At 41.2% G+C, this 19283-nt stretch overlaps 1 protein-coding gene across 1 annotated transcript in view; it reads right to left on the bottom strand.

The window, feature by feature from the left end:
* The window catches only part of TRIM2 (tripartite motif containing 2), a 51788-nt gene that overhangs the window by 23463 nt on the left and 9042 nt on the right, over positions 1 to 19283 (bottom strand). The window contains 4 exon segments of the mRNA XM_032465108.1: positions 8754 to 9477; positions 10295 to 10351; positions 10353 to 10476; positions 11686 to 11837. Of these exon segments, the coding sequence (XP_032320999.1) occupies positions 8754 to 9477; positions 10295 to 10351; positions 10353 to 10476; positions 11686 to 11837 (1057 nt within the window).

Below are 19283 nucleotides of genomic sequence, written 5' to 3'. Positions count from 1 at the left end.
GGGATAATACAAGAGGATGAAATCGAGCCAAACACAGGGTCTAACACAGGATCTTCAACCAAGCAGGTGCCTAACAATAGTCGCTGAATGAATGAGTGCCTGAATGAATTATTAACAACTGAGTAAATTACAACCCGGCTACATCATGGGAAAAGGAAGTGTTCAGTAATATTTACAGCACTTTCGTACACATTCTCTCTCATGCACTCCCTGTAACAACCCCAAGGGTTAGCAGGATAAATACTATCATTCCATTATATAGATGAGAAATTGAAGCTGAACACATCATGAAGGTAGTAAAGAGACAGAGCAAAGGATAAAACGTGGGTCTCCTGACACTTTACATAACATATATTTTTAATACACACATTGCTTCTCTCTAATTGGACTTTAGAATGCCAGGTGTTTGAAGTGAGGATAATTACCCTTGGGTTCACGTGGATCATGCTTCCTCTGTAAAATCTTTTAGAAAACTCCATTTTAACTCGTTCACTGTCTCCCTCGCTATCCTGAGAGCTCCCCGAAGGCAGGGGCAACCTCTGTCCTGTCTACCGCGGAATCCTACAACACAGCACAGTGCCTGGCACACAGTAAATAACAGTGCACCCTTTCACACTTGAAATGCAAGGAGAGTTCCCAAGGATGAGATTCTCAAGGAGTAGGGATAGCGTTCCTTTATGATGACCTCAGATGCCAAATTATCATGATCTCCTTCCTCAGAGATTTAGGGAGGAAGGGTGGTGATTTGCAGAGGTGAGGTGGGGAGAGGGGCATAAAATCATATCACATCTTCCTGGAAAGCCACTGAACTCACGTTAAGTGCCTTTACACATCCATCTTTCATCACGAGACAGAACCCTACTCTAGAGTACAAATGAGTGGTTCATTGAACACATCATTCCAAGGACTCATTCAGGTACGGGGTATGAATTACAGAATCGGAAACAATTCAACTGTAATTCTTTCACTCCCTCCCACATCCTCAGACTTCCTATTTGTTCAGTGGTTTTCTTCAGTAGCTGACAAAATCAGCTCATGGCTTCTCATCAGCAAACTCTGACAGTGCAGGGAAAAATAATCCCCTGCTTCAAGGAATTGTCAACAGATGCTCTAAGCTACCTCCCTAAACCCATTCAGGATTGTTTTGCCAATATGATATTAGAGTAAGAGAAGAACTCATTCACAGTGGGCATGTTGTTAAGTCTTCAGGTGAGGGAGGTACCAAATATCTCAACTTCGGGAAACCATACTAATTAAAGGATATTTTAGATGAAGAGAGATTGTTACGCAGCTGAAAATGCAGGGGTTTTAGACTCACAGGTGCCCTGGATTACTACCCCAGCTCTCCTGAGCCTCCATTCCTTCAAAGCTAAGGATAATTATATGCTGTCCTGAGAATTTGGCTCTTGAGGGGCAGGGCTGCAGGGCTAGGGGAAGAGCTCTGATTTGTAGCATTTGCCCATTTCTGTTGGGTAAATGTTCCCATCATGGCTGATTTCAAGGAATTCAGTGAAGCTGCAGATACAAAATTAACATACAAAAATCAGTAGTGTTTCTGTACACTAACAATGAATTTTCTGAAAAATAAAGAAATTGCTCTCATTTATAATAGCATTAAAAACAATAAAATACTTAAGAATAAATTTTGTAGTTGGCTTTATTCCTTTGATAATTATGTAAGTTTAAAAAGCTAAAGATCTAATCTGTTCTTAGAAACAATAATTAGTACATATACAAAAACTAAAAAAAGTGTAGTATACTGTTTATATGTATTTACATGCAATATAATGTGTATGTGCAGTCGAACTGTAATAATTCTACACAATAAAACTGGAAAAAAAAAAGAATAAATTTAACCAAGGAGTTGAAAGATCTCTACTCTAAAAACTACAAGACACTGATTTAAAAAAAATTGAAGACACCAATAAATGGAAAGGTTTTCCGTGTTCATGGATTGGAAGAATGAATATTGTTAAAATGTCAATACTACCAAAGCCATCTATAGACTCAATGCAATCCCTATCAAGATTTCGATGGCATTTTTTACAGAAGTTGGAAAAACAGTCCTAAAATTTATATGGAACCACCAAAGATCCTGAATAGCCAAAGAAATCCTGAGAAAGAAGACCAAAGCAGGAGGCATCACATGTCCTGATTTCAGGCTATACTATAAAGCTACAGTAATCAAAACAGTACGGTACTGGCATAAAAACAAACAAATAGACCAATGGAACAGAACCAAGAGCTTAGAAATAAATCCAAATATGTGTAGTCAACTAATATTTTGACAACAGAGCCAAGAACACTGAAAGGGAGAAAAGACAGCTTCTTCAACAAATGGTGCTGGGATAATTGAATATTCACGTAAAAGAATGTAATGACCCCTGTCTTCCCACACTGACAAAAATTAACTTGAAATGGATTAAAGACTTAAGTATAAGACTTGACTCCAGGTCTTATTTCTTACTAGAATAAAACACAGGAATAAAGCTCCCTCACATGAGTCTTGGTAATGATTGGTTTAATATAACACCTAAAGAACAAGCGAGGAAAACAAAAAATAAACAAGTGGGACTTGTCAAACTAAAAACTTCTGTCAGTAAACAAAACCATCAACAATGCGAAAAGACAATCTACAGAATGGGAAAAAAATACTTGCAAATCATATATATGATAAGGAGTTAATATCCAAAATACATAATAATCTCATACAATTCAATAGCAAAAAACCAAATAACCCAACTAAAAGATGGGAAAAGGACTCAAATAGACATTTTTCCAAAGAAGACACACAAAAGGCCACATGGAAAGATGCTCAACATCACTAGTCATTAGGGAAAGGCAAATTAAAACCACAAGATACCACCTCATGCCTGTTAGAATGGCTGTCATCAAAAGGACCAGAGATAAAAAATGCTGGCTTGGATATGGACAGTTGGTTCCTGTGCACTGTATGTGGGATGGTAAACTGGTACCACCACTATGGAAATAGGATAAAGGATCTTTGAAAATTACAAATAGAGCTACCATATGATTGAGCTATTCCACTTCTCGGTATTTTTCTGCAGGAAACAAAAAACAGTAACTTGAAAAGATGCTTGCAACCCCATGTTCAGAGTAGCCCTATTTACTACAGCCAAGACATGAAACAAAATAAGTGCCCATAGATGAGTGAAAGGATAAAGAAGTTGTGATGTGTGTGTGTGTGTGTGTGTGTGTGTGCGCGCGCGCAGGATTACCCAGTCATAAAAGGGATGAAATCCTACCATTTGTGACAACATGAATGGATCTTGAACGAATTATGCTAAGCTGAAATAAGTCAGACAGAAAAAGACAAATACTGTATGACCTCATTTACATGTGGAATCTTAAAAAAAATAAACATGGAAAAAGAGATCATCAGATTGTGATTTCCAGAGGCAGAGGGTGGGAGGAGGGATGACTGGAAATTAAGTTAACTCGCCCCAGATTGCACAGATAGCAAGGTGGCAGTGTTGGGGCCGGAACCCAGGGTGGGTCTACATCCAAGTCTTCAGCCTTAACCACTCACTCCTCTACCTCACATCCCTCCACCATTCAAGTCAAACAGATGGAAGTTCCATTCTGTCATCAAGTCCTGCCCTCTCCCTCCTAAGCGTGTGATAACCTGCCCTTTCCTCTCTCCTGCCGTGGCATCACTTTCAGTTCTGGCGCTTGTAAGAGCTCACGTGGACTACTGCAGTAAGAAGCGGCTCCCTGCTTCCCCGGAAACACGGTCAACACATTCCCTACAACGCCCCAGGCTCTCTGCAAATCAGGATCTTAGTAAGTCACCACAATACTTCACACCGTTCAGTGCCGCTCCATCATCCACCCCGCGACGGTTCTCACACCTCCGTGGGCATCAGCTCATGGAGTCTGCAGAATGTAGATTCCCGGTCCCTCCCCCAGATTCTGATTCTGTAAAGGCAGTCTGGAATCCAGGAATTTTCATTTTTTTTTTATCAAGCACCCCAAGGAATTCAAGTGGTTCATGGGAAACGCAGGTGTAGAGAACGAAGTCTCTGCTCCTTATCAAGGAAACAGAATCTTTTCTCTGCTATCTGACTTCATTGAACACTCCAGGTAATGGAATCATTTACAGTTCCTCGAACTCCACAGTTTCTCATGGTCTTTCCCTTCATCTAAACCTCCTCATTCCCCCTCTTATCTGACAGACTCCTTCTCTTCCAAAGCCAGCTTAGGTTTAGATGTCATCTCTGGGAAGCCTCCTTAACTCCCGGCTGCCTGCCAGCCTCCTCCCACCCACCCCAGCTTCCGGGCCTCGACTCACACTGCATGTTCGGCGTTTTTTACATCTGTCCCCTTCTGGACTGCGGCCTCCTCTAGGTGAGAGTCAGAATCTCATCCCTCTCTTCCTACCACGACCTGGCCAAGTGTAAGGCACACAGTAGGTGTTCAAACAACAGAGTCACATCTAAACCACAGGGCGAATAATAGGTGGGGAAGGTGAAAATCTGGGTCAAAATCACCCTGAGAAAATCCTTTTTTTCAGCCTGAAAGTGATGATTCACTTTTAGGAGTATACAAAATTAACATACATTATTTAGGGTTGTTGAATGAATCCTAATACATGTTTTAGGAAAACTCAGTAGCTTTAAGCATGAAATCAGGGCCTCAAGCTCAGTATGTGAAACCAGTTGAGGGAACAGCAGAACCACAGTTGCCCGCTCACGTACTTGAAATTGAATGAATTCTGACTTAACACGTGATAGGTTTCCACACATGCAGAGAGGGACTGTTCCAACCACGAATGTTCTATTATCATGCACCTAAGAGCCTGACTGTACAGAGAAGCTTAGAGTCCTAAAACAAAGGTGTAGCCATAAAAGACAGTTGAACTCTTTTAATTACTAATATAAACTCAACCCATTTGTAGCCCACAGTATAGATTTTTGAAAACACAAGTTCTCAGAAGGCGAGCACTGTTTGTCTGACACTGCCTAGCCTAGCACAGTTCCATGCATGGGAACATAGGTGATAAATGCCTTCGAGCTTGGGGCTTTGTTGGCTGGTCTGTGTGTCCCTGGGCCTCAAAACTGGGACTTGACAGCGGTGAGCAGGAAGTTAAATCATGCAGTAAGTCGTGACTTGATCCTACTCAAATGGGCAAAGTCCTTATGCAAGGAATTCTTATGGGTATTATTGGGGATTATAAATGAATAAAGACTTCATCTTTGACTTCAAGTAATTTATAATCTTATCAGAAAATAAGACCTAGGCATAAATAATAATATTCATTGTGGATTCTAAAAGAGAAGGGGGTAGTTGAGGGAAGGATAAAATTGGGGAGAGGATTCAGGGATGAAGGTGTGAAAGCACAGAGGGCATTCTAGAAGCAGGGGCTCTGACACTGATCTGTCCAGCTCCCCTTCAGCCAGCGCCCCCATCACCTTCCACCCCTCTGAGCTCTGCTGCCCCTGCATCTTCTCATGGGATGCGTACCCCCACCACCCCGACACATCAATCGTGTTCACTCCGTTTCACCTGGCCTCTGATTTTCACATTGGTCCCTCTGCCCGGGATGCCATTTCTACCTGTCGACTTGGATGGCTCGTATTCATCATTCACGTCTGGTTTCAATTCCTTCTCCCAACCCATGGTATTAGTTAGTAGATCATACATCTGTCACTCCAAACTGTAAGTCCCTGGAGGGAGGAGACCTCATTTCTTTCATCTCCGTATTCCTCACCTCTTAGCATAATGCCTGTCCTGTAGTAAGCACTCTAGAAATGTTTTATGAGCTATATTATTGCACAGTGGTGGTGTCTTTTGGTTAGACTCTGGATTAGAACATAAAGCTAAAGAGGAATGGGTCAGTAAGATCTATCTCCCTTTCTGCCCTTACACACCTGAGGTATTCAGCATCTGTGACAAGCTGAACTGTATCTCCACGAAATTCCTAAGCTGAAGTTCAGTCCCAACCTCCAGCACCTCAGAATGTGACTGTACTTGGAGTTAAGGTCTTTAAGAGGTGATTAACTTCAATGGGGCCATTAGGATGAGGCCCTAATCCAATATGACTCGTGTCCTTCCAAGAAGAAGAAGAAACGCCAGAGGTGCATGTGCACAGAGGGACGACCATGGAAGGAAAAGGCAGCAAGAAGGCAGCTGTCTGCAAGCCGAGGAGAGGCCTCAGAGGAAACCAACCCTGCTGCCTCCTTGATCTTGGACTTTCAGCCTCCTTGTTTAAGCCACTCAGTCTGTGATATTTCGTTACTTCTGCCCTAGAAAACTAAGACCTGATCTTTACTCCATGAATAAACTCAGACACAGTGCTGTAGGCCAGGTGCTGTTCTAAGCTCCTTACAAATGTGTAGATATGTGAATCACTATGACTGCAGTTCTCAGTGGGTAAGAGGGGAGACGAGTGGGCCCCCTTCCCCCGAGGGTGGGAGCCGAGCCCTCAAAATCAGTATAGTTTGGGGAAAAAACGTCCCTAAGGGGTATACCTCTCTCCTCAGGAGAAAATCAGGTGCAAGGATGATGACTGATAATAATAACAACAGAAAAATAATAGCTACCGTTAACTGAGCACTTACTGTACACAGGCCAGTGCCAGCCGTGGTATAAGAACTCTTTCTCATGTACTCCCACGGCAACCTTAAGAATTAGGTAATACACATTGTAAACTGACTATACTTCAATTTAAAAAAAAGAATTATGTCCTATTTCATTTCCTATATTTTACAGAGGAGGAAAGCAGGCTAAGAAAGGGCAAGCCAGTTGCCGGCTGGTGAGGAGAATCAGGACCAGACCAGATCCAGGCCTTTCTCCACCGGGCTGCCTGCCCGGGGATGTGGCCTGGGGTCACCTGGCTGGAGGAGGGGGGTTCTGAATTTGAGACTGAGTTTGTTCTTAATGCAGATGGATGGGGAACAGCAAGGTACGTTTATTTTTGAAAGACAAAAGGAGGAGGGGACATCTAAGAGCCTTAACTTGCACGTGCAAAAACAATCCTTCTTGAGTATTTAGCTTCTCCTACAGGCCAGGCATTAAGCTGGGAACTTAAAACAGTTCTGAGAAGCAGATATTTTTCTTATATATATATTTTTTTTTCTTTTTTGGAGGGGGTGGTAATTAGGTTTGTTTACTTATTTAATTTTTTTTAGTGGAGGTACTGGGGATTGAACCCAGGATCTCATGCATGCTAAGCACACGCTCTACCACTGAGCTATACTTTCTCTCCTGTATTTTCTTTTTCCAGACAGGGAAACTGAAGCGCAGGGAATGTGCCCTGAGAGATGTGCCCAAGTTGTCAGTAAGCAGCAGAACCGGAGTGGCAGGCTGGGGAGGCTCCCAGTCCTGCACCCTCCGGGCGCCCACCCACTCTGCTTGGGCTGATGTCTCCACAGCTTCTGCGTTCACACCCAGCACAAGCAGCCAGTGAGTGGACCAGGGCCTCCACACTCTGAACCGATAGCTTGTCCTATCACAATCCTTACCAAGATTCAGCCCAAAGAATAATAAATAACATAGAATAATAAACAATAAATAGAGCAGCTTTTGCCCAAGAATGTTCCAAGGAGCCTTATTTTCCCAAGACGTTTCATGGAAAAAGTTCAATGGTCAGAAAAGTTAGGAGTGCTGCCTGTTATCACACCTCCCCTGCCATGGGGACTTACAGTGCACAGCAGCAGCTTCCAAAGGTACTGTAGGAAAAACAAAAACAAAAAAACCCCTGCTTCCTTCACATTAAGCTAAGCTTTCCTCAATCTATTTGAATCACAGTAATTGTTTCTCCACATGTCCGTTAACAGACCCTGCAGCACCCTTTCAGAGATACTGCAACGTAGGATAAAGAGGCAGAAAGAGAAGCAGGCTGGATACAGGCACGAAAATGCAGACTTTTTTCTTAAGAGCTATCAAACTATTTGTTCCTTAAATTCATTTGCTTTCTATTGAGAAAATACACAGCTTAAAAAAATCAGAGCCAACACATTTGACAAGGGAAGGGCTATTTGCATCCCCAAATCTCTTGGCTCATCTCAAGCTTTCTTGCTCCCACCCAACCTCATTCCATTCTCTTGGTTTTCATACACCCTCCCCTCTTATAGCTGCTCTAAGAATTGGACATGATCACAACCCGCAATGCACCATGTCCCTCACCCCCAGCGCAGAAGTGGTGACAGGGAGGCATCAGACCCTCTGCCCACAGTTACAGCCCGAGCTGGCAGATTCGAGAGAAACACATGAAGTTATCTGATATAATGATCTTGCTACCTTTGGGTTTTGGCAGGAGTTCTCTAAAAACATTCCCATGGGGAGGTGGGGTGGGGTGGAGATTGCTAAGATTTCCTTTAAAATTTCCAGATTATGACTGCTGTGATTTTTCTCTTTTTTGCTTATTTTCAGTTTCTAATCTACTATAATGAAAACGCAGAGCTTGTGTTTTAAGGAGGAGGAGGAGAGGGAGAGAAAATGGGAGAGGAGGAGGAGAGAGGGGAGAAGGGAGGGAGAGGAAGTAGACAGGGAGGAGTGGGGGAGAGAGCAGGGGAGGATGCCGGAGGAGGAAGGAGGAGGGGGGAGAAGAGGAGGCAGGAGGAGGGGAAAATAAATCCTAAAATCTGCGGAGAAGGAGACTGCATGAGCTCACCCGATAAAACACTTAAGCCGAAGTGGTGACCTGCAAAGCTGCTACTTGCAACACCGTCCCGTCACCCCTTAGCCAGAGCAAAGCTCGGCGTTCAGGCGCAGCGCCGCCCGCTCCTTACCCACTCGGAAGATCAGGTCGTCTTCGATGGGATTCTCTTTTCGCTTTCCGGTGCTGTACATGCTGGCGGGTCTCTTCACTGCCTTCTGCTTCACATGGCCGCTGCCCGGGGACTTCACGCGCCTCTTCACGCCCTCGGTGGTGGGGGACACGTCGGCCGACCGGATCACCTTCAGCTTAAACGGGCTGCCCCGGATGTGCTGGTCGTAGAGCCGCAGGGACAGGGTGAAGTCGCCTTCCTTCTGCACGGTGTACAGGAACTCGTAGGTGCCGTTCTTGTTGTCCAGGATCTCGCCATCCGCCACGCTGCCATCGGGCGTGCTCAGTTCCGCCGTGAGGTAGGCGTTGCCGGTCTTACACAGCTCCCCGTCTTTGTCCTTGGTCGTTATGGTAACGGACATGGGCTGCCCGATTATGGTCTGCCGCAGCCCCTCGCCCGTGGCCACCGTCTCGGAGGCGACGGCGTTGGTGGTTAAAATCGTCCCGAGGTTGTGGATGGACTTCTTGAGCCCCTCGGTCTCCACGATGAAGTCCAGCTGGTCGTTTTCTCGCGGGTGCAGCGGGAAGTCCTGGTCCGCCAGCTCGTTCAGCTTCTCGCTCATCTGCTTCTTCACCAGCAGCACCTCCGTCTCCGTGCCATGGTTGAGGGCCTGCGCCGTGAAGTTGCTGCAGCTCTTGATGCTCTCCTGCCCCTCGAGCAGAGTGTCCAGCTGCGACTGGAGGACCTGCGGGGAAAACCGGAGAAAACCCGGGCTAGGTGCGCGCTTCCCAGGGCGCACGCTCCGCACCTGCCCGCGCAGATGGCTCCTGGCAAGCAGTGTTCGGTTTAACACAGTGAACCCCGTCCTAAGGCATAATCCAAAATCGCCTTCCCAGTCCTTTCTCTTTCCCTTTTCCTCCCCCTCCCCCGTCTCTCCCACACACATATTTCTTGGGTCATGTGTCTTTCATAGGGGCAAGCAGAAACGTTACCACCAAGAGCTTGGCAAACAGATCGCTATGCCTGACATCTGAAATATGCATTATTCAGTATCTTTCCCTAATGTCCAAAGCTCCCCTGTCACCATTAAAGGAACAGAAACCAGACAAATGAAAACTCCATACCTGACTATCAGAAGCTTTCATCCCTGGTTTTGTGATTGGACATGGTAAAGTCTGCAGTCAGTGTTCACTTTGAAGTTGACTAATAGGTTGGTGTGGGTGACAGAGTAATTAAGAGACTACTAGATATTATCATTAAGGAAGGAAAACAATCCAGTTTAACCCTAAATCCTGAAAGCACTGCTTTATATTCAACCTTGCATTGTGTCACATTATAAAGTGGTACTTAAGGCCACAGAATCATAGTTTTGCTGAAAACAGGAAAGAAAAAAATAGCTGGATATGCCATTGAGTGACAACTACTATTTACTGAACAACAGTGACACTTAAGGAGCCATCTGAGTCCCCTTGGCTGCTAGGAGAACACAGTAAGCTGGCGCCAGGGAGGCCCCAGATACCGTGCCTCTTACAGGATGTCTGTAAGAACGGCTAGGGTCTTACTTTGTGTTTGAGGCCATAGTTGACTTCCAGCTCCATCAGCAGCACACTCTTGCGCACAGTTTAATGTCTTCTGGAGTTCATCAAAGGTAGAATGGATGTCATCCACAATGCTGGCCTTCTGGTTCGTTAACTGATGAATGATTTCCGAGATGAACTGAAGAGCAGAATCTATTTCTGGGAGCCTGGAGGACAGTTGTCAAAGGTCACTATCATAGTAACATCAACACAGAAATAGTAAAAAACAAACAAAAAACAAAACACACAAACTATTCAAACACTAGTATTTTGTCAAGAAACATTTTTTGTGGCTTTCAGCATCTTAAAGAAGTAATCACTAAAGAACAGAATGAATAAGACATGACATAATTATTGCCTCTGAGAAGAGAGATTTTGAGGGTCTTTGTCTACTTCAATCTACCTCAATTGTTTGATTTTAATAATTGATAGCACAAAGCCTTAAAGCTCTCAGAACCCTACAGCTCTGCCTCACACTCTAATCAGGCATTCTCTAACTTGACACTATTGATATTTGGGGCCAGAGAAGTCTGTTGCAGGAGACTGTCTGTACATTATGATTTTAATAGCATCCTTTCCTCTTCCCCTCCTCCCCCCTCAACAGCTGTGACACCAAATTGTCTCCAGGCATTGCGAATGTCCTCTGGGGGGTGTATAATCACCCATGGCTGAGAACCACTGTTCTAAATATATAGCTGTATCTTTTTTCCCCAATCACATGAAAAACTTATCCAAACTTAACGAGTTTCTTGGGAACTTCCTGCAAGTTTCCAAGTTCTTTTAATGAGTGCAGAATAACCACACTTTTCTCACTTCAGCTATTGGCGAAGAGATTTATTTTCAGCTGGCTGTTTATTTCCTCTCTTTGGTCTTTCTCATGCATCACACAGCTACTCTGTTCCTTCGTTTCCATGCCAAATAAAGAGCCTGGAAGTAGGGAAGCAGAAGGAAAGCCGAGAGATTGCTACTCAGGAGCATTTTGCTGGGCTCCAACAGAGAGGAGCCAGTCATAGTCAGCACAATGGGCCTTTAAGTATTTCAAGAACAGTAGCTAAGAAGGCCCTTCAGACCACCTGGTTTCAGGCACAAATTTCAGAGATCTCTTGAAAGCATTTTCCTTGTATGTATATTTGAATGAATGAATGAAAATCATTTAATCATACTAAGGTACTAAAAGCAAAGCCACCACTCGTAACAAAAGGGGGTTAGAATTTTACCATGGGGCAGGGGAGGACCTTCATCACCCACTAATTTATGAAGACAGACCTATGATCAAAGGAGAATTTATTTAGGCGACATGAACCTACTGTCTCACTGGGACATGAGACCCTGAGGCCACGGGCGGCCAGCTGGGAGCCTGGGGGAGGTGTGCACACCTTTTGTTGACAGCATCCAGCTGGACCTGGAGTGAGGCCTTGTGCTGCTCCACCACGTCCTTGAGGGGGACTGTGGGGTGTTCCGCGTGCTCCCCCTCTGTGCACTCCCGACACATGGCAGTCTCGCAAGACTGGCAGTAAAAGTCCATCACCTGTGGGGAACACAAGAGCAATTCTAGGTTCAGTGCCACTGACTGAGTGCTTACTATGCACAAGGGCTTCACCTACATTCTCTCATTAAAAATTTTTTTTAAGGGGAGGGTACAGCTTAGAGGTAGAGTGCATGCTTAGCATGCACAAGGTCCTGGGTTCAGTCCCAGTACCTCTATTAAAAAAATTAATTAAAAAAATAAATAAACTTAATTACCTCCTCCTCCCGCTAAAAAAAAATTTTTTTTTCCCTTAACAGAGGCACTGGAGACTGAACCCAGGACCTTGTGCACGCCAAGCACTTGCTCCAACCTTGAGCTATACCTTCCACCCCATTCTCTCATTTAATTCTCACAGCCTCCCCAGGATGTAAGCAATATTATATCCAGTTTCACAGAAGAAAAGGAAAGATAAATTTTTAAGTGTCAGTTCTCAAACACAGACAGATTGGACTTCAAATACCCTTTAAAAATTATTGAGGACTCCAAATGCTTTTTGTTTATATAACAAAAAGATATTTATCATATTAAAAATGGAAACTGAGAAACATTCAAAATATTTATTAATTACAAGCAAAAATAAGCCAATTAAATGTGAACATGAATAGTATAATTTCTGAAAAATATATTTTGCAAAGTGAAAAAAAGTGTGTGAGGAGAATGGCATTGTTTTCCATATTTGTCAGCCTCTTCAGTGTCTGGCTGAACAAAAGGCAGCTGATTCTCTTATCTGCTTCTGCATTCAATCTGTTTTGACAGCACACATACAGTCTCTGGAAAATGCCACTGTACACTCCTGAGAGATTGAGGGTAAAAAAAGGCAAATAATGTTTTAGTATTATTACAAATATAGTTTTGACCTTGTGGACCCTCTGAAAGTGTCTGGGGACCCATGAGAGTTCCTAGATTGCACCTTGAGAATTGCTACTGTTTGGATAAGAGACAAGCTGGTCAGAGCAGTCTGCATCCTGGTTCCACCACTTACGTGACCTCAGCATGTCTCAATTTTCCCTCTGCTGAATGGAAACAATCAGGTAACCTACTAACCTACTTCACAGGGCTTCTACGAGGATTCGGTAGATGAATATGCACAAAGAACTCAGATGATACCTGGCACTGGCACAGAGTAAGTTCTTAGTAAGTAGTAGCAATGATGATGACAATGATGATCATATTTGCTTACCTGAAAATAAAACCACCTTATCTTGATATGATGAACTCTCAGTAATAATATAACATAAAGCCTGAAAGTTGGTTTCCTTGTGAAGACATTCCTCTTACTCTCTCAGCTGGAAATAAATTCTTTCAATATTGAATTCCCAGAGTACTTTTTCAGGGGGATCTTTTTCTTGAAGTATAGCACACATACAGAAAATGTCACAAATCTTAAGACAGATTGATGGATTTTCCCAAAGTGAATGCACCCACCAAAGCAATTTTATTCATACCTCATTTATTTCAAATTATTGAGCACTGAAATTCTCTCATCCAGAGCCTAGGTAACCCCTTGCACATAGTAGGTATATAATAACACTGCTGAATGAGTGAACTGTATGCTGTTTCTAAGAGACTCACAACCTATCTAGAGTATAAATAGGATGAAAGTAAAAAGATAGAAAAAGATACTCCATGCAAATAGTAACCAAAAGAGAGCTGGAGTGGCTATTCCAACATGAGATAAAACAGACATTAAGACAAAAGTTGCTATAGAAGACAAAAAAGGACATTATCAGCTATACTTCAATAAAAAAGGACCTTATATAATGATAAAATGGTTAATCCATCAAGAAAATATAACAAATATTAACAAATATGAACCCAACAACAAAGTCCCAAAATATATGAAGCAAAAACTGACAGAATTGAAGGGAGAAATGGACAGTTCAATAATAGCAGTTGGAGATGTCAATATTCCACTTTTAATAACAACAGCAGTATTAGAAGGTCAATAAAGACACAGAAAACTGGAACATTATAAACCAACTGGACTTAACACACCTACATACAACACTCCGTTCAATAATAGAAAACACATTTTTGTCAAGGACACATGGAACATTTTCCAGAATAGACCATATGTTAGGTCACAAAAGTCTCAATACATTTAAAAAGACTGAAGTCATAAAAAGTATCTCCTCTGGCTACAATGGAATGAAATTAGAAATCAATAACAGATGGAGATCTGGAAAATTAACAAATATATGGGAATTAAATAACATACTCTTAAACAATGAGTCAAAGTAGAAATTACAAGGGAAATTGGAAAGTACTTTGAGATGAATAAAAATAACAAAACATATCAAAGCTTATAAGAGACAGTGCTCAGAGCAAAATATATAGTTGTAAATATCCACATCAAAAAAGATCTCAAATCAATAACCTAAGCTTCCACCTTAAGGAACGAGAAAAAGAACAAACTAAACCCAAAGCATGCAGAAGAAAGGAAATAAAGATTAGAGTGGAGATCAATAAAGTGGAGAATAGAAAAACAGAATAAGAGAGAATGAAACCAAAAGTTGGTTCTTTGTAAAGATCAATAAAATTGACAAGTAGAATTCAATGAACGCTTGTATGCCAACAAATCAAATAACCTAGATAAAGTGTATAAATTCCTACAAACACACAAACTACCTCAAACTGACTCAAAGAAGAAATGGAAAATCTGAATAGGTCTATAATAACTAAAGAGACGAATCAATGTTCAAAAAACTTCCAACAAAGAAAAGCCCACGGCGAGATGGCTTCACTGGTGAATTTTATCAAACATTTAAAGAAAAATTAGCACCAGTCCTTCCAAACTCTCCAAAAAATAGAAGAGGAGGGAACATTTCCTAATTCATTCTATTAGGCCAGTAATATACTGACATCAGAGCCAAAGACATCCTAAGAAAAGAAAATTCCAGATTAATATCCCTTATGAATACAGGTGCAAAAATCCTTAACAAAATACTAATAAGCTGAATCCAGCTGCATATTAAAAGAACTATACACCATGACCAAGTGGGATTTATTCCAGGAATGCGACAGTGGTCCACATACAAAAATCAATTATATGTAGTGTACCACACTAATAGAATGAAGAGGGGAAAACCACACTCTCATCTCAGTGAATGCAGACAAAGCATTTGACAATATCCAACACCCTTTCATGATTAAAAACACTTATCAAATTAGAAATAGAAGGAAACTTCCTCAAAAAACTTCTACCAAAACCCATAGCTTACTTAATGATGACCCACTAGGCTCATGAACAAGACAAGGACATCCATTCTTGCCAATTCTATTCAACAATATACCAGACGTTCTAGTCAGAGCATTTAGGCAAGAAAAAGAAATAAAATGCATCCAAATTGGAAAGGAAGAAGTAAGAATGACTCTATTCAGGGATGACATGATTTAATATATGTAAAATCCCCCAAAATACAAACACACACACACAATTAGAAGCAATAAAATCAGCAGAGTTGTAGGATACAGGATTAACAAACAAAAATCAGTTATATTTCTATACACTATCAACGAACAATACAAAAATGAAATTAAGAAAACAACTCCATTTACAATAGCATCCAAAAGAATATAAAATACTTAAAGAATAAATTTAACCAAGAAGGTGTAAGACTTTTACACTGAAAACTACAAAACCATTGTTGAAAGAAATTAAAGAACACCTAATAATGGAAATAAATGGATAGATACCCCATGCTCAGGAACTGGAAGACTTAGTATGTTAAAAGGGCAACATTTCTCAAATTGATTTATAGATTCAGTGAAACATCTATCAAAATTCCAATGCCCTCTTTCACAGAAATGAACAAGCTAGTCCTAAAATTCATACAGAATTACACTGGGACCCTGAATAGCTAAAGTAATCTTTACACAGAAGAAGCTTTTTTTAAAAAAAAGTCTATTTTTATATATAGTGGCTAACATTTGTAAATCTCAAACTCCCTAATTTATCCCTTCCCACCCCGTTTCCCAGGTAACCATAAGATTGTTTACTATCTCTGCGAGTCTGTTTCTGTTTTGTATATGAGTTCATAATGTCTTAAAACAATCTTTAAAAAGAACACCAAAATTGGAAGCCTCACACTTCCAAATTTCAAAACTTATGATCAAACTAGAGTAATCAAAATTTTGTGTTACCAGGATAAAAACAGGCACATAGATCAATGGAATAGAATTGAGAGTCCAGAAATAAAACCATACATTTATGGTCAACTGATTCTTGACAAAGATACCAAGGGTGGGGGAAAGAGTCCTTTCAACAAATGATGTCAAGACCACCAGATATCTACAATGTAAACGAGTTAAGTCGAAACCTTACCTCACTCCATATATAAAAATTAACTCAAAATAGATTTAACGACCTAAATGTAACAGCTAAAACTATAAAAATCCTAGGAAAAAATTATAGGGGTAAAAGTACATGACCTTAGATTGGGCAATGGATTCCTAGATATGACACCAAAAAGACAAGCAAATAAAGAAAAAAAATAGATAAATTGGACTTTACCAATTTAAAAACTTGAGCATCAAACAGCACTACCAGGAGAGAGAAAAGAATGGGAAAAATATTTCCTAGTCATACATTTGATGATGATGTCGTACCCAGAACATATAGAACCCCTACAACTCAAGAACCCAATTCAAAAACTGGCAAAAGAATTGAATAGACATTTCTCCAAAGAGGATAAATAAATGGCCAATTTGCAAAGGAAAATATTTTCAACATCATTAGTCACTGGGAAAAAAACAAATCCAAACCTCAATGAGACACTACTTCCCACCAATTAGGATAGCCAGACTCAAAAATGAGACAATAACAAGTGCTGATGAGAATGTGGAAAAATAGGAACGCTCATACTTTGCTGGCGGGAATGTAAAGTGGTGTAGCTGCTGTCAAATCAGTTGGTGGTTCTTCGAAGGTAAACATTACCATATGACCCAGCAATTCCACCCGTAGCTATAAACCCAAGAGAACTGAAAACATATGTCCACACAAAAACTGCACATGAATGTTCATAGCATCATTATTCATAATAGCCAAAAAGTGGAAACAACCTAAATATCCATCAACTCATGGATGGATAAGCAAATTGTGGTATACCTGGATGATGAATATTATTTAGCCATAAAAAAGGAATCAAGTTCGGAAATATGCTACAATGTAGATGAACCCTGCAAACACTATGCTGAGTGATAGAAGCCAGATTCAGAAGGCGACATATTGTAGGATTCCATTTATATCAAATGTCCACAATGGACAAATCCATAGAGACCAAGTGGACTGGTGGGTGCCAGAGTGGGGGCTGGGAGAAGGGGATGAGGAGTGGCTGCTTAGTGGATACGGAGTTTCCTTGCGGGATAATGAAAAACTTTAGGAATTAGATAGTGGTGGTGTTGGCATAACCTTTTGAATATATTAAAAGCCACTGAATTGTACACTTTAAAATGGTTAAAATGTTAAATGTTTTGTTACAAATTGAAGTGAGTTTTACTTCAATTTAAAAATTGGGGGGAGGGTATAGCTCAGTGGTAGAGTGCATGCTTAGCATGCACAAGGTCCTGGGTTCAATCCCCAGTACCTCCATTAAAAAATAAATAAACATAATTACCAACACCCCCCAAAATTTAAAAAAAAAAAATTGATTGCACATTTGAAGAGACAGCAGCCGACCTGGGTAATTGCCCCTGGTTCAGTATCCCAAGTGTTTCTTGGGAAGCAAAAGCCCTGGAATTATTCTGAAGCGTCAACAACTCGTCATTCTCAAATGCTTGTGCTTGGGTTCTGACAGCTTTGACTCCAGCTGAGATTTAATTGTGTGAGGTGTGAGGCTCAGCTGAGCTCATCCATCTCCGATGAGCTGATGTGGGTGCTCCCAGGGGTGGGGGGGCCAGAGGCCAGGATGAGCTTATCCTTTTTGACAGGTAGTCACCATCTGTGTTTGTTAAGAGAGAAGATGCTAGAAAGGATGCTCAGGGCCTCGCAGCCAACCCCAAGGCTTCTGGGAGTGGGAACTGGTGAGTGGCAGGGCATTCTTAATGAGGATTTAAGGTTTGCACCTCTTAACATCCTTGTTAGTGAGGAGCCTAAGGAATCAACAACAGGGCTTAATGATCATTTGTGTTCTGGGACGAGGCATGAGCTCAAATGTCTGCTTTAAGTGCAGAGAACCTCTTAAATCACTGACCGTTATTCCCATTTTTCTTTGTATTTGAACAATGCAGCCGTGGCAGTTTAATTAGAACACAGATAGTGTCACAGCACTTAAAGTAAATGACAGGCTTTCCTCCACATGTGCTAATCAGCACCAGGCAGTTTATGACGGCAACATCCTGCTTTACTGTTAATTACCCAATTTTATTAACCTTCTGATGCTTGAATTGTTTTTAAAGATTTACCCATGGCAATTAACTGCAGCAATTTATCCGTAATATTGCATGCATTTGGCTTGAATATGCAATGAGGACCCCTGTTTCAAAGCAGCAGCAGTGAATTCCTACAATCTATGGTGAAGCAATTGAATGATGCAAGACATGCAGTTAATTTTCCAAGGCCTCTTCCTGGTTTATAAGCTTTATGATTCCAAAGAATCAGAACGACCCAGCATAGAGAAAGTGCTCAAAACATACTTTAAAATAGCTTCATTCACCTCCAGGAGGATCCAATCTTTAAATAGAGTTAATTTTTAATGTGATTTAATGCAGTATGTTTGATAGACAAGGGAAAGGTTTAACCTAAAGGCTTTAACTTTGCTGGAATCAGCATCTCTGAGAGTGTTCTGTTTAGCAGCCCATGGCATCCAAGGGTGTCCATGCCCAGAGATGCTCAGGAAATACATCTTCAGGAATTCTTTGTGAAGCTTAACATCTTTTCTCATATGATTATCAGCCATTTTTATACCACCTGTGAATTTTTTAAGTTCTATGCTCATTTTCTTTCGTGATGTTCATATACTTAATTTCTAAGTAAGCACCCTTATACAGTAAAAATGTACTGGGGTATTTTAAATAAGAATTTCACAGCTACTTTCATAAACTGAATGATTCATAGTTTTCTTCTTCTTCTGTCGTCACTAGATTTTGGTGCCCGAGTCATGAGTGTACCACAGGTGAATTTGGGGCTTAACTTCACTTACGGTCCAGAAGTGTAGATACCATGAATCATACCTGTTCCATACAGGCTTGAAGGTATTCAGTTTTAAATTAACTTTTACCAGTTTCTCTCAAGATTATAGGTCTACTTGGATTTTCTTGATCATTTGTAGTTTCTTAATCATTCACTTCATTCAGCCTTCATTAGCCTTTAGCACAGAGAACTAATTTTAAAATCTTTTTATCTGTGCTGATATCTCTTTATTAGCCCTAATCTGACTTATATATTTACCCTTTGTTGCTTTATCAGATGTCAGGTTATTTAATTAATTTTTAAAAATTCAGCTCTTG

Source organism: Camelus ferus, chromosome 2, assembly GCF_009834535.1.
Source record: "Camelus ferus isolate YT-003-E chromosome 2, BCGSAC_Cfer_1.0, whole genome shotgun sequence".
Classification (NCBI taxonomy): domain Eukaryota; kingdom Metazoa; phylum Chordata; class Mammalia; order Artiodactyla; family Camelidae; genus Camelus; species Camelus ferus.
The sequence above is the reverse complement of the archived record's forward strand: the minus strand, read 5'-3'. Positions and strand labels throughout refer to the sequence as shown.